This window comes from Vulpes vulpes, chromosome 2 (genome assembly GCF_048418805.1).
Source record: "Vulpes vulpes isolate BD-2025 chromosome 2, VulVul3, whole genome shotgun sequence".
NCBI classification, from domain to species: Eukaryota; Metazoa; Chordata; class Mammalia; order Carnivora; family Canidae; genus Vulpes; species Vulpes vulpes.
The window spans coordinates 83,699,445-83,715,333 of record NC_132781.1 but is presented as its reverse complement, the minus strand read 5'-3'; the positions used below and the strand labels follow the sequence as shown (position 1 = coordinate 83,715,333).

The window sequence follows — 15,889 nt, the reverse complement described above, 5'->3', positions numbered from 1 at the left end:
CATCCAAAACCTGGAAAGAACTCAGATACAAAAGCTCACCTTGCATATAAAGGAACTGGAGACAAAAAAGCAAATAGAAACTAAACCCAGCAGAAGAAGAGTGTTAATAAAGATTCGAACAGAACTTAATGAAATAGAGATCGGAAGACCCGATCAACAAAACAAGGAGTTGGTTCTTTGAAAAAATTAAGAACGTAGATAAACCATGAGCCAGCCTTATTAAAAAGAAGAGAGAAAAGCCACGAATTAATAAAATCATGAATGACAAAGGAGAGATTCCCACCAACACGAAGGAAACACAAACGATTTTAAAAACATTTCATGAGCAGCAATACACCAATAAATTAGACAATATAGAAGAAATGGACGCATTTCTGGGAAACCACAAATGACCAAAACTGGAACAGAAGGAAATAGAAAACCTGACAGGCCAATAACCAGGGAGGAAATTGAAGCCGTCATCAAAAACCTCCCAAGACGCAAAAGTCCAGGGCCAGATGGTTTCCCTGGGGAATTCTGTCAAACGGAAAGGAGAAACCATACCTATTCTACTAAAGCTGTTCGGAAAGATAGAAAGAGATGGAGTAATTCCAGACTCCTTCTATGAGGACAGCATCACCTTTTTTCCAAAACTAGACAAAAAACCCACCAGAAAGGAGAATTACAGACCAATATCCCTAATGAACATGGATGGAAAAATTCTCAACAAGATACAAGCCAATAGAATCCAATGCGACATTAAGAGGATTGTTCATCATGACCAAGTGGGATTTATGCCCAGGATGCAAGGCTGCTGGTTCAACACTCTAAAGCAATCAATGTGATTGGTCATATCAGCAGGAGAAAAAACAAGAACCATGGGGTCCTCTCAATAGATGCAGAGAAAGCATTTGACAAAATACAGCCTCCATTCCTGATGAAAACTCTTCAGAGTGTAGGGACAGTGGGTACACTCCTTCACATCTTAAAAGCCATCTGCCAAAAGCCCACAGCCAATATCATTCTCAATGGGGAAGCACTGGGAGCCTTTCCCCGAAGATCAGGAAGGAGACAGGGATGTCCACTCTCACCACTGCTAGTCAACACAGTCCTAGAAGTCCTAGCCTCAGACCCTGGCTGCCTGTGGAGCATTTCCATCCCATCATGGTGCCCCCGTTGAAATGAGGCCAGAGGAACCTGCTATTGTGAGATTCCATTGCTGGAGCCCAGGCCGCTTTCTAGTGTTGCTCCGTGGCTCATGCCACCCCGTCTGGTCAGCCTCCCATCCGTATATCTGTGCCTCAGATACACGGGATACCGGCGCACACGCCTTAGAAATATCATCCATAGGCCCCTGGTGATGTGTCTAGAGAGGACATTCTAGGCTGATCCCCACAGTGCAGGTTGGGAAACTGGACTATTTGAGAGACCCGGTGGGGTAGGTAGGACACAGCACTGGGAAAACAGAGACATAAAGGTCTGAATTCAGCTCCGGGTCCTCACAGGTAGACCTCATTGCATGTTCAGTGGGTTGTGTCTATGGCATTTCGTGGCTCATGATGTACAGTGAAGGGGATGGCATGGGGGAAGCATTCATCTGCCAAGAAGGGGCTCAGGATAGGGCTGACTGGAGGAAGGGGCCCAGGTCCCAGGATCTCGAAAAAGTGATGTCACTTCCTTGGTGACAGCCCCGCAACTGATTCGGAACTCTGGTGACCAGGCACCTGCATTCCACAACCGCTCACCTTACTGGAGACGGTTGAGAGAACAAGATGTCCTCTTGCTGTTGTCCTACGTTGAGGCGCTCTGGGCTCCGCAGAGTCCAGAGTGAGAGATGTTCACGTAGCTGTCGACGTCGGCTCGGCCCTCTTCTCCGAAGCTTCTGCTTCTGTGGCGGGAGACCTCAACAGGTACCACAAGGCAACTTGGGGAGGCCACTGGAGAGCAGGCACACTGTGATCTCAGCTGAGCGGGCTCCCACCCCTGATACCTCACTGTGTGTGTGTCTGTGTGTTTATGTGTATGTGACTGTGTCTGGGTGTGTGTGTGTGTGTGTGTGTGTGTGTGTGTGTGCGAGTGTAGAGGGGACCGAGGAGAGGAACGTGCCCTTCTGGGAAGAGACCAGCTGCCAGGTGTTGGCAGCCTGACACACCTTTGGTGTTAGGACCCCAGGCCATAGCAGGCACATGAGAAGGGGAGTGCTGGGCACACAGCTCCACTCCCAGTATGTGGGTCATGAACCCAACAGCCTCTTTCATGTGGCTCCCTCCTTGCCAGATGTCTCCACAGCTGCCCCTCTGGCCTGTACGGGAGAACGCGGTTTCTAATGGGGGTGTCCCCTCGGGGGTGATGGAGAGGGAGGACCCTAAGGTCTCTTGGCCCTGTATATACGGGGCACTGTATTTGCAGACCTGCACCCAGGAGGTCTTGGAGGAGATGGTGTGTGGATTCAACTATTCCAGCTCCCTAGACAATGATCTGGTGCTCCCGACAAACAGGGATCGGTGCTGCTCTGAGGTGAGGCAGGGAAGAGGGCTCACCCCAGAAATATGGCCCCCACACGAACATGCAGTGAAACCCGGGGCCCTCCCCTAGTGTGGCCACAAGAGTGTCCCACAGGCCCAACCTCAGAGAGATCTGAACCTCCACGCCTAGCCTCTGGCTACGTGGGATGTCGGAGGACACCCTTCACCTGTGTTGGAGTGGTGCGGCAGAGAGTTCACGTTTGGAGGAGTTGTGGGGGGGTTGTTTTGGCTTGTTTTTCCCCAAGCCTTGAGGATCTATGGGTTTTACTTCTGTTTTTATTAATTGACCTACTCATCCCAGATATGCTGTGTAGAAGCCAGCTCCACTGTCCCTGCAGACCTTCTCTGAGCCCTTCCAAATCATCACAGTAAAGAGGGAGATGTAACACAAAAGCAAGGGTGGGATGAAGCCATCCTATATGTTTTCATATCGAATGTGTACATAGTTTCTCTCCATATGTTTCTCAATAACATGTCGTCTCTCAGAACACATCAGATCACGGTAGGCCCAACAGCTCATGAGCTGTATCCTGATAGATCGTCGTAGTCCTTCATCAATGGGGCTGTCTGCCACAGGGTTCAGACTTTCAAGGCCCTTGGCACCTGACCTGATGCCATTCTCCTGCCATGTCTGCAGTGCTGCGAGGAGCACCTTATGTGTCCCCATAGACAGCTTTGGATGCTAGATCTGCCATAACCTGGAGCCCCAGATTAGGGGAAGGCCTCTGATGCTTCCTGACACCAGTAGCTGGCTCTCTTTGGAATGTTCCACCCAGGAACTCTTGGAGGAGTTTCTCCAAGAGTTGAACTCCTCCATCTCCCCTGACAAGCACAGGGGCATCAGGCCACCAACCACATCCATTGAAGGTCTGCGGTAAGAGCAGGTCCACATTCATGGTCAAACTCAAGACCCAGAGAGGATCAGGGCAAGCCCAGAACCCAGACAAGAAACAACTGATGCTCTTGGGCCCTGCAGGAGAAGGGAGTTTTCCCCCGAGCCTTCCTCGTAGGTCAGGAACAGCCCAAGCCACATCCACATAAGGGAGACCCCATGCAGCTCATGCTCTGGTCTCCTCTCACCCCCAATGTGTATGATCTTGAGCAGCATTTGAGGGTCTAGGCCTCTGTGTTCTAGTGGCAGTTGGGATGTAACTGAAGACTCTGTGGCATCCTGGTCTTCATAAGAGCTATTAGCTGAGAGGAATGCTGTTGTTGCTCAGCTGACAGAATGTGTTGAGGTTGCCAATGCTTTACCATGTCTGCCCTGAAACCAATGGTACTTTGAAGCCTCGAACCTTTTTCTGTGTGGGCACTCGAGTCCCTTGTCCTGTGCAACTTCCCGAGGGGATGGGAGTCTCTGGGCCGACCAACGGACCCTGATCTTCCCAGTGGTTCACGGTTTGGAAGCTGACTGCAGGGCCCCTCCTTGTGTCTCTGGTGTGAAAAGGAATCAACCCTATCCCTGCGTGAGGCCCGGACCATGCTGACGCTCAGAGAAGGGAGAGTGGATGATTTGCTACAGTCCTTGGTGCCATCCTTCCAGGACAGAAGCCTCATCATCAACCCAGTCATTTCATGTCTCTACCAAGTGTTCACCGCAGCCCAACAAGTCCTGGGCCAGCAATTCTCTGGGTGAGTGACCACCCCATACACAGCACAGGGGCGGGGGGCTCGCCTCTACTACCAGTATGTTTCGGCAATGTCATTGCACCTCTCTGAGCTTCCGTGTCCTCCTCTGAAAAGTGCTGGGGTAAGAGGATGAACCTCATGAGGCTACTGTGGGAAATCCGGAGAGGAAACATGGCCTGGACTTCTCTGGGGCCTGGCCCTGTAGAAAGGGCTGCTGGGCATCTTCCCGTGGAGCAGTCGTCTCTCCCCAGCGAACAAGCTCTCCTCATCGGCCCTCATGGGCCTGTGGCCCTCTGGGTTGACAGAAGCACGGACAAAGCAGGCCGTTTGCCTGTGTGCAAAGGACTTCTCAGATTCCATCTCACTGGTCCTGATACTTGTCCTTTATGTGGCCAGAGGAGAGGTCACTGAGGAATGAACGAGCAGCTTCAGGTCCACTCAGGAGATGGAAAGTGCTGGTTGGGAGTCCGTCATCCAATAACACATATTAAGCACCGAGTACTGCAGACACATTTCTAGTCACTGAGATATTTGAAGGAATAAAGAACATACAGCGTCTCGGTCCAAGACTCATCAGGGTGTCAGACAGTCGAGCACTCTGCAGGTGGTGGGCACACACGTCCATAGTTTGTTAGATCTGACATCTTCCTGGCCGCCTCCAGGGATGAATGGATCCACCCATATTTGGACCATTCTCATGGACGATAAGATCAACTAAGGGCACTGGGTGGCTCGGTCAGGAAGGCCTCGGCCATCAGGTCAGGTCGTTGTCCCAGGGTCCTGTGTTTGAGCCCTACATTGGGCTCCCTGCTCAGTGGGGCGCCTGCTCACCTTGCTTATTCTCTCTCTCTCTCTCTCTCACTCTTTCCTTCTCTCTCTCCTTGTCTAATTAGTAAATATCCTCAAAAAAATTTTGGGAAAGTTCAAGTAAAACTTTGATTGATCTTTGGATCCAGGAGGAGAACCTTAATTCCTCCACAGAGCACATTGGGAGACTGTGGTTTGTGGCTGGGGAGTGACTCCCAGAGCCAGGGATCTCATAGACTCTTGATTTCCACTGGGAGGGCTTCACTGTGGGGGCTTCCTGTGAAGAGGCGAATGAGTCAAAGGGAGCTGTCGATGGGGTCCGGAGCCCTCTGGGGAGCGGAGCACAGCCTGGGCGGATTCGGTGCCTCAAACATCCATCCCTTCAACTGTCCCATCTTGCTCCTCCTGCACCTCTCTCTACCACCTCTTGTGACCTCCACCGCTGGGGCCAAGAACAGAAGCTTTGGTGAGCAGAGCACTCACCAATCTGCCACAAACCTAAGCCCCAATACCTGTGGCGTGGAGGATGGAGTAGACGAGGCCCTTGGTCATTGAGAAGAGACGATAAGTAGAAAAACCAGACTCAGACAGGTTTTCTGGATACCAGGTCCGCCACTGCAAAAACAGGGACAGGAGGACTAGAGGTCATGCTGGGGACATTTCGGGGACCCATACACAAAGAATGGTGCTATGGGAGTACCATGGGGCATGAGCGGCCAGGCTCTGATGCTGGTCCGCATATGACTCTCCCCAGCAGCCTCTCTCCCATCTCGGGGACCTGGCCTGACCAGAATCTGCAGAACACCTGGCCATCCCTGCACTGGGCCTGCTTCGATGTACAGGGGCCCTGGGTGCAGGCCAACCTGTATGGCCTGAGTTGCCATGCCCCCATTCTCGTGATGCCACGGCAACTTCTGCAGCTCACGGAGGCAGATGCAGAGTCAGAGGGTAAGGGGGATGGCAAGCTGGGCAGACTCTCCGGGATGGGGTTCAGGGGCTGGGTGTTTCTCTATCGGCCATGGACTCTTCCCTGTGTTTGGAAGGGCATGGGGCAAGTCAGTCCCGTGGACACACATGTCTCCTTATCCTGTCCCAGGGCCAGCTCCACGGCTCCTTCCAGCGTCTCCTCCCTCGACTACTCCAGACCTGGCACAAGAGCTGGTGCCTTCCTCCCGTGTACCGGGTCGTGAGCTGCAGTCAGTTCCACCACCAGCCTTCGTGGGGACTGACACTCCTTCCCAAAGCACAAAGACGGAGCCACCTCCAGCCCCAGAGGCCACCTGCCCCTGGGCAACCCCCGAGCACCCGCGGCATGGGGAGCAGCCCGGGCTCATGGCCTTCCCTCCCAAGCTGGTGGCAGAGCAGTTGACCTCCATAGACGCGGTGAGCAGCGGGGCTTCCAGGCCGGGGCCGGGGCAGGCTTGTTTCCTGCCGTCTTCTGCCCAAAACCTTCCTTTCCGTGATGTGGGCTTGTGTGGTCGGGCCCAGATCTCAGCTCCATCCCTTACCAACCACAAGGCCCTGTCCCGTGCCTCAAACCCTTGCTCTCACTGCCCACCTGCACACTGTGGAGCTAGACCCTGGGAAGGACTGACGCAGAGTCCCTGTGTCGCCTAAATGAGCCAGAACCTGTGGGCAAACGGGCAGGCCCTGGTCATGAGCGGGGGGCGGGGGGCCGGAGGCAACTCACTGTGTGCAGCTGAGCCCAAGGCTCACCATGCTCCTGCCTTGGAGGCCGAGCACCCCACACTGTTTAGGTGTCAAATGTGAGCTGAAGTAAAGGGAGGCAGACAAATCTGTGGCTTTCCCCCCCTCTGTGAGAATGTGCTGCTGAGAGGGGAGGAGGGCCAGGGCATGAACACTGGGAGGGGAAGTTGCCCCCTGAGGAGCCCCCTTGAGCTGCCACCAGTAACTTGAAGTTACAGGGGAGGACCAGGGTACAGCGCCCTCCTGCCCCCCACCACCCCCTGAGAGTATCTGCTCCTCGTTCATCCTGCACTGGGCTCCCTCAGGGAAGAGGAATGCAGGGCAGTGCAGCGACTCTACCTGGGTTCAGGCCACTTTCTGCCCTTGCTGAGCCCCGGCTCTGACAGGGGACCCCGATGTAGGACATGAATCCTGCATGTGCAATGGCTGTGTGAGCGAGCGTCCCCCTCTTCTCTAGGATCTGTTCAAGAAGGTGCAGCCCCAACAGTGCCTGGGCTCCATCTGGTCCAAGAGAAATGAGCCTGGCTATGAGCACCGGACATGCACAGTCAGTGCCACCGTGACCCAGTTCAACAACGTGGCCAACTGCGTGATCACCACCTGCCTTGGCAACGCACACATGACGGCCCGGGACAGGGCGGTGGTGCTGGAGCACTGGATCAAGGTGGCCAAGGTAAGCCTACGGGAGGCCCGGCGGACCTGCTCTCCTGAGCCTGGGAACTGCTCTTCCCTTGACCATTCCTCAAGGTTGAAGTCTCTGGTCTCAGGTCTTCTTCCCGGGGGGCCTTGCTGACCTTTCCTCGCATGGCCCAGTGTTGGGGTGCTCAGTCCCCACGTGACTCTTTCCTTGGAGGGACGGGAAACGCCCCCTCTCCCCAGCAGGGCTCTTCGCGGCGTCCTCCATGCGCCCTTCTGTAGGCCCCTGGACATCGGTCTCATCCGGGAGAGGAGACTGACACTGAGAGGAGTGCAGCTCTCCAGCCAGCAGGGCTCCTGCCGGCCCCCTGACAGCTCCTGCTCTTCCTCCCCAGGCCTGCCGAGCCTTACGGAACTACTCCTCCCTGCACGCCATCCTCTCGGCTCTGCAGAGTGTCTCCGTTCACCGCCTGAAGAACACATGGGCCAAAGTTTCCAGGTGAGGGGTCCTCGCTCCAGAAGGACCATGAAGGATGAGGGATGGCCCGGATGCCTGTCCATTCTGGCTTCCTCGGTCCCCCTGGACTTCCTAGGAGGCAGTACTCCATGACAACAGGACGTGGGTGGGCAGGCAGGCAGGTGATTTTCTCAGCCTACCAGGTGAAGAGGCCACCATGCCTCCTAATGTCCCCATTTGGGGAGTCTGGGCTGTGCTGAGTTACAAGTATCTGGATGTGAACATGACAGCAACTGGAGTCTCTTCCCAATTGAAACCAAAAGTGACCAAAGCAGAGCTGTTCAATTAAGAGGGCTTCGGTTGCACCAGATGACCCACACGACAGCTCTCTCCCATGTGCTGCAACGAGCTGAGTGGTCAGAGGAACCCAAAGACACCCCGACCCAGCAGTTGGACTCCCTCGAGGTCTCAGATCACAGGAACTTGCCCTCAACCCTACCCTAGTGTGCCAACATCCGTCCTGCCTTCTCTCGCTCTACTCAGGAAGAAGATTCGAACATTTGAAAAACTGTGCTCCCAGGACAATGCCCAGAGCAGGAACCTGCTTCTCAAGGTAGTATGGGAGGTGTTGGGATAGAAAGAGAGGCGGCGTGGGAGCCACGGTGTCCTTCGTGACTGAATCAGGGACCGTCCCGGAGCATTCCTTCAGCGAGTGCAGCCTTTGGCATGACCGTGGACGCAGCCTGGGGTGAAAATCCACAAGAGGTGGAAAAGCAGCTGCCGCTGAACCAGGATCCCTGAGTTGGACACTCGCGCTCCCTGTCGCCAGCCGGTCCCGATGGGGGCCTCTCCCGAACTGGAGAGCCCGGAGGACAGGCCTGCGCTCTGTGAGGGGTTTGCATGGGATGAGGGCCCCAACAGTGATGGTGGGAATAGGACCCTGGGTCCTCGGGGGACCAAGGGGGGAGCTGGAATTCGCCCCTTTCCCAGTGAGGATCCAGGCTCTGGGAGGCCAGGCTGCTGCAAGCTCAAGGTCACGCAGCCATGAATGCTGGAGCTGAGGTTGTTCTGGAATCCCTCATGGCAAGCTGAAGGACGATGTAGCTGCCACCCTGTGCCTTGGGTCAGATGTCCAGGGTCTGAGGTTAAAGATGGGGGGTGGAAGGGGTGAGGGCGGGGGTGGCGGTGACAGTGTGACGGGCACTGAGGGGGGCACCTGATGGGATGAGCACTGGGGTATTGTATATGGTGGCAATTTGAACAGCAATTAAAAATAAATTTAAAAAGAGAAAAGAAAAAGACAAAACGATCATGGGGAGAAGGGCCCAGGGTGATCCTGCTCTTGAGGAACTTGTCCTTGGCCCTGCAGGACCGGCCAGCTAAGCTTGGAGCCCTGGGGATCAGCGTGCAGAGAGCATGGAAGAGGCGGCAGCAGCAGCAGGTGAGCGAGCCCCAGATCCGTGGCCTCGAGCCCAGAGGAGAGGGGTCTCCCCTGAGAGCTGGAAGCCCCCAAATCAAGGCAGGTGGGGCCTCCCGACTCCGGCTCTGCCTCCCGGAGCCACAGCTTCGACAACACTTCTTTCGAGGTGACCCGGAGGAGGGTTTATACAGCTGGAGACAATGTGTCTGTGGGGCGCAGGGCCCGGGGCACCTACACCCCGATGTCCTACCGCTGGCCCTTGAGCTGTTTGGAGGACTCTGGTGTTCTCCGAGGGAGAGGGGGGAAACCATGGATGCCCCAAGAGTCCTGGTCAGCAGCAGGTGGGAGCTGGGGCGGGCGGGCCGGGGGGCTGACCTGTCCCGGGGAGGGTCCCCGTGGACACGGGAGCAGGGCCTCATTCCACACCCACCCCGACACAGGGTGTCGTCCCCTTCCTGGGCACCTTCCTCACCGACCTGTTCATGTTGGATACTGCCATGGAGGAGTACCTGGAGGTGCGTGGCCCGGGGCTGGGACGGGGCCCTCATGTGGGGAGCACAGGGCCCCTGAGCCGAGCCCCGAGGTCTCCGTCCTTGGCAAGTCTCCCCTCGTGACAGGCTCCCCAATGCCCTGGGAGCGAGGGTCCCTGGCCCACGTCTGGGAGGAGAGGAGGGAGGCTGCACCCAGGTCACGGGTCCCGAGATCGAATCTGCGGCCCGAATGCCAACCTTCAGAGGTCAGGCTGTGTGGGCCTCAGCCTGTCCGTTGAGGTTGCCTGTGGGGGCAGAGTGACGTCAGGGGCCCCGGCCTGAGCGGGCCCTTCGGGAGCCTCGCGTCTCCTGTCCACCTGAGGCTCTGGCCTCCCCTCCTGTGCTCCCGGAAGCCTCACCTGCCCCCCCAGGGCTCCTTTCCCTGGCTCCCGGGGCCTGGCCTGGATCGCAGGCCTGTTCCCCTGGGAGTCCTGGCCCCTGTGTGCCTGGCCCTAGGGTGGCGTGAGGGGGATAGCAGCACCCAGCAGCACCCCGCGGCCCCCCTGATGGCCTGTGCTCGTCTGCTTTCCAGGGCAATGAGGTCAACCACCGGAAGAAGAACAAGGTGAGGGTTTCTCTGAGCTCCCGCAGGGAGGGTGGGGCTGGGGCCAGCAGAAGGGTCCCAGGGAGGACCACGCTTGGCCTCCATCCCCGCATTGTCACATTGTCGGGAATGGCTCCCTGATAACGGCAAAGTCCCTGTAGTTGTCAAGGCCAGAGGCACCGCCATCGGGGACACCTGGCCAGGCCGGGGCGGGGTGTGCTCCCATCTGAGAACAAGCTGGGCCGGGAGGAGTGTGCAGGATGGGGGGTCACCACGTGGCAGAGACCAGCCCCGACGCCTGTCCCGGGCGCAGCCGCCGAAGGCCTCTCCGCCCCCCGGGCCTCTCATGCCATGTCCTCTCTCTGGGCCCAGGAGTACCGAGTCCTCACCGAGATCCTGCTGCTCCAGGTGGCCGCGGATCGGTACCACATAGAGCCCGAGCAGCCGTTCCGGGCCTGGTTCCAGGCTGGGACGTGGCTCAGCGAGGACGAGAGGTGAGGCTCCCAGGGCTGAGGGCGGGAGGGGGAGCCAACTCGGGGGGGCCTCTAGGGATCCTTCTCCTCAGGCCCCCGGGGCCGCCTCCAGCCCTGCTGCTGGGGCTCCAGGCTCCAGCTCCTTGGAAATCCCAGGGAAGGCTCCGGAACTGAAGCTCCTGCCCAACTCACACGTGTCCCTCTGTCCTCAGCTACACCCTGTCCTGCCAGCTGGAGCCCCGAGCCTGCCCCCAGACAGGAGGAGCCGCCCGCAGTCACCCTCAGGCCTGAGCCGAGGTGCAGGGGCCTCACGGGGACGGGGCCCGTCTGCAGGACACCACTTCCTCCCGCCTCTTCTACTGGGAGGACGATACGTCATTGTCTTCACTTGTAAACGGAAGACTTCAATGTTGTGATATTAAAGCCGCTTTACAGTCCAGGAGGAGTTTGGGCCTTTGACTTCCTGTAGTAATGTGAGAGAGTTAAAGAGTCTCATAGTCACTTTCCATCTTTTTCCCCCAGATATTCCTTCTTTATTCACGAGAGACACAGAGAGAGAGGCGGGCTCCCTGTGGGCGGCCTGTCATGGGCCTCAAACCCGGGGCTCCGGGGTCAGGACCTGAGACAGAGGCAGAGACCCCGACACTGAGCCACCAGGAGACCCTCTTATGCTCATTTTAAAGGAGAAATCTTACAGAGTCACCAGCTCCTGTATGTGGGATGAAGTAGAGGATCCTGCCTCCTCCCAGCTACTCAAGGGCATCCCCAGGCCCCCCTTCCTCAGAGCACAGTGTCAGGAACTTGGCCAGACAGCAGGGACACCCCTCCGAGCTCCTGAGATTTAGAGGGTGCAGGGACTTCCACAGGAACAGCAACACCACCGACCTGGGGTCCTGAAGGGGACCGCCCGCCAGGACCCCCTCCTGCCCAGGACAGGGGCTCCCTTTGTACACTTTCAAGGAAGGAGGACTTTTTCTTGCCATTTTTCTGATGTGGATTATTTTAGCTCAGGTTTGGGGTTTGACATTCTCATTATTCGGAGCATTGAGTCGTCCAGGTCAACCTCTGCGATTGCAACAACATTAAAGTGGGGGGACACACGTGTAAAGAGACTGTGCTACACATGGATGGCATGAGGCCAGGGGAAGGTCATTAGTGGATGACATAAGGGCAGGCAGGGCTTTCCACCCTCAGTCTCGCTCTCAGGTTCCAACTTCACCCCTGACCAAGCCTGGAATCCTCCTGGGGTCCTCGTCAGTGATCTCTGACGTCCTTTTCCCTCTTGGTGTGCATGAGGGGGAGAGATATTTGTGTACATGAAGGCCACAACTGGGCCAGGTTCCAAGAACACCTGTGCTGGCTTCTGAGCTAGGATCTCCTGCCTCCCTGTACCTCCCTGGGCAGCTCTCTTGAGGGAGCAATTCCCTGAAGGCCCCGGCATCTTGGTCCAGGGGTAGTGACCACTCAGACCTGCTGGGACCTGATGGGTCAGACATTGGCTCCCCATTGCCAGAATAACGGTTCGACCAGAGAAACCCCCACACTCTCCTTGTTGGACAGGATGACTTTAGGTCTTTGTTTTTCCGAGGTCCGTGGTCACAGACATTCACCAGCTTGCACACAGAGTCAGTGTACACACTTACACTGTCTTGTCTGGAGTCGCTAACTGAGCCTGACCCCTTAGGTCTTGTACTTCATTATGTCATGTGGGCGCGTGAGCATTTCCTGTCTGGATCTTTGATGGATGATGAATGAGAGGAGCATTCAGGGGCTTCCATGGGGGAATGCCACCAAGCTGATGACCTGAGGGATCAAATGGCAATAAATATATTCCTATCAATTACCCCTACGAATGGGGGAGGGGCCAAGGCGGTGGAAGAAGAGGGTCCCCAGGTCACTTTCCCACCCCCCACTTACCTAGATAACTTTAGCATCATCCTGAAAACCTATGAATTCGGCCTGAGATTTAAAGAGAGAACAGCTGGAAGGCTGCAGTGAGAAGAGGCGGCATTTCTATGAAGGTAGGAAGACGGGGAAAAAGTAAAGAAATTAAAAAGCCTCCAAGGGTGAGGCCCCCCGAGGAGCCAAGCTGAGGCCCCAGGGCAAGGCCCCAAGGACAGGAGAGCCCTCCCCACCCGGAGGAGCATGAGCTCCAGTGAGTTGGAGCAGGATCTCAGGAGGGCGGGGATGCCCTCAGGCTCCTGGGGGCACTAACAGAGCACCTGTGCCCCAGGGGAAGCCCCCACCCCACGGCCGAGCTCCCCGAAGGGCTGCAGCGGGCCCCAAGGCCCTGAGAGTGGATTCAAGCAGCGCAGGTCCCGGTGCCCAGGGCTCCAGGGACACAGCCGAGGTCCCGGCCTCCACCCAGGACAGGCGAAGCCCGGAGGGCCCAGGAGAGGAAGATGCTCCTGCCCGGGGGTCACCAAGTTGTGCAGGTCTGGGGCCCTGCCCCCGGAGCATCCAGGCCCCTGCAGACTGGGAGCTGAGGTAGCTACTGGGAGAGCTGACTCCAGAGCTGGGGAGCTGGCTGCTGCCACAGTGGCTCTTCCTGAGGTCACCTTGTACCTGGGTAGGAGCAGGGTCCTCACAGGATGAACAGTTCCCACTTGGCCATGCACCTGGCAAGGGTCGGCGCAGCTCCCCCAGGTGCTCACACCTGAGAACCAGCACAGCAGGCCTCGCCCCCAGAAGACCACCTAGAGGGACAGCGGAAAAGCCAGTTATTCCCAGGCAGCACTGAAAAGGTCCAGGGGAAGTCGAAGGATTTACAGTACATAGAGTCAGAGGATACCCCCGCTGGCTTTTTGTTTTCTGTTTGCTTCCCCTCCATTTTTTCCCTTCTCCTTCTTTCTTCTTTCTTCTTCTTCTTCTTCTTCTTCTTCTTCTTCTTCTTCTTCTTCTTCTTCTTCTTCTTCTCCTTTCTCTTCTCTCTTTTTCTCCTTTTCCCAATACAACTTGTTTCTGGCCAGTCTGCACTGAGCAAAATGACTAGAAGGAAAAACTAACCTCAAAAGGGAGACTCAGAAACAGTCGTCTCTCCCACTGAGTTACAGAATGTGGATTACAATTCAATGTCAGAAAGCCAATTCAGAAGCACAATTATAAACCTACAAGTGTCTAGAAAAAAGCGTAAAGGATTCAAGAGACTTCATGACTGCAGATTTTAGAATTAATCAGGCAGAAATTAAAAATTCATTAAATGAGATGCAATCCAAACTAGAGGTCCTAAAGACGAAGGTTCACGAGGTAGAAGAACGAGTGAGAGACATAGAAGACAAGTTGAAGGCAAAGGGGGAAACTGAGGATAAAAGATAAAAACATTTAAGAGATCATGAGGATTGGTTAAGGGAATAAAATGACAGCCTCAGAAGGAAAAATCTCCATTTACTTGGGGTTCCCGAGGGTGCCGCAAGGGACAGAGTTCCAGACACTGCACTTGAACAAATCCAAGCTGAGAACTTTCCTAACTTGCGAAGGGAAACAGGCATTCAGATCCAGGAAATAGAGAGATCCCCCCCAAAAGGAATAAAAACCACTCAACACCTTGACATTTAAGAGTGAAACTTGCAAATTCCAAAGATAAAGAGAAGATCCTTAAAGCTGCAAGAGACAAGAAATCTCTGACTTTTACGGGTAGATATATTAGATTAACAGCAGACCTCTCCAGAGAGACCCAACAGGCCAGAAAGGGCCGGCAGGATGTATTCAGGGGTCCTAAATGAGATGAACCTGCATCCGAGAAGCCTGTATCCAGCAAGGCTCTCATCCAGAACAGAAGGAGAGATCAAGAGCTTCCAAGATAGGCAGGAACTGGAAGAATATGTGACCACCAAGCCGGCTCTGCAAGAAATACTAAGGAGGACTCTGTAAAGAAAGAGGAAGTCCAAGGAGACAATCCACAAAAACACGGACTGAATAGGTATCATGATGACACTAAATGTATATCTTTCAATACTAACTCTGAACGTGAATGGACTTAATGACCCCATCAAAAGGCACAGAGTTTCAGACTGGATGAAAAAGCAAGACCCAACTATTTGCTGTCTACAAGAGACTCATTTCATTTTTATTTTTTTGAAAGATTGATTGATTGATTGATTGATTGATTTTTTGATTGATGATGGACAGAGAGAGAGAGAGAGAGAGGCAGAGACACAGGAAGAAAGAGAAGCAGGCTCCAGGCCTGGAGCCGGATGTGGGACTCAATCCCGGGAATCCAGGATCACGCCCTGGGCCAAAGGCAGGTGCCAAACTGCTGAGCCACCCAGGGATCCATGAGACTCATTTGAGGGAAACACCTACAGCCCAAAAATGAAAGGGTGGAGAACCGTGTACCATTCAAATGGTCCTCAAAAGAAAGCAGGGGTAGCCATCCTTATATCAGATAAGCTAAAGTTTATCCCCAAGACTGTAGTGGGAGATGAAGAGGGACACTATATCATACTATCCAACAAGAAGACCTAACAATCATCAATATGTATGCCCCGAATGTGGGAGCTGCCAAGTACATCACCCAATTAGTCACCAAAGTTAAGACATACTGAGATAATAATACACTTACACTTGGTGACTTGAACGTAGCGCTTTATACGATCGACAGATCTTCTAAGCACGACATCTCCGAAGAAACAAGAGCTTTAAATGATACACTGGACCAGGTGGATTTCACAGATATTTACAGAACTTTACATCCAAATGCAACTGAATACACATTCTTCTCAAGTGCGCCCGGAACTTTCTCCAGAAGAGACCACATACTGGGTCACAAATCAGGTCTGAACCGATACCAAGGATTGGGATCGTCCCCTGCCTATTTTCACACCATAATGCTTTGAAATTAGAACTAAATCACAAGAAGAAGTTTGGAAGGATTTCAAACACATGGAGGTGAAGGACCATCCTGCGAAAAGATGAAAGGGTCAAGCAGGAAATTAGAGAAGAACTAAAAAGACTCATGGAAGCTAATGAGAATGAAGGTAGAACAGTTCCCAATCTTTGGGATACAGCAAAAGCAGCCTGAGGGGGAAATACATCACAATGCAAGCATCCATCCAAAACCTGGAAAGAACTCAGATACAAAAGCTCACCTTGCATATAAAGGAACTGGAGACAAAAAAGCAAATAGAAACTACACCCAGCAGAAGAAGAGTGTTAATAAAGATTCGAACAGAACTTAATGAAA

The 15,889-nt window shown here is 54.6% G+C and overlaps 1 protein-coding gene across 1 annotated transcript; it reads left to right on the top strand.

The window, feature by feature from the left end:
- Window positions 1-5,839: 5,839 nt before the first annotated feature.
- Window positions 5,840-10,998, top strand: LOC140596359 (ral guanine nucleotide dissociation stimulator-like). Its single transcript, XM_072745048.1, has 10 exons — window positions 5,840-5,888; window positions 6,085-6,323; window positions 7,105-7,320; window positions 7,679-7,782; window positions 8,284-8,353; window positions 9,110-9,181; window positions 9,601-9,675; window positions 10,223-10,255; window positions 10,607-10,728; window positions 10,920-10,998. Exons 1-10 carry the CDS (start codon window positions 5,840-5,842, stop codon window positions 10,996-10,998), a joined length of 1,059 nt encoding a protein of 352 aa, XP_072601149.1.
- The last annotated feature ends 4,891 nt before the right edge of the window (window positions 10,999-15,889 follow it).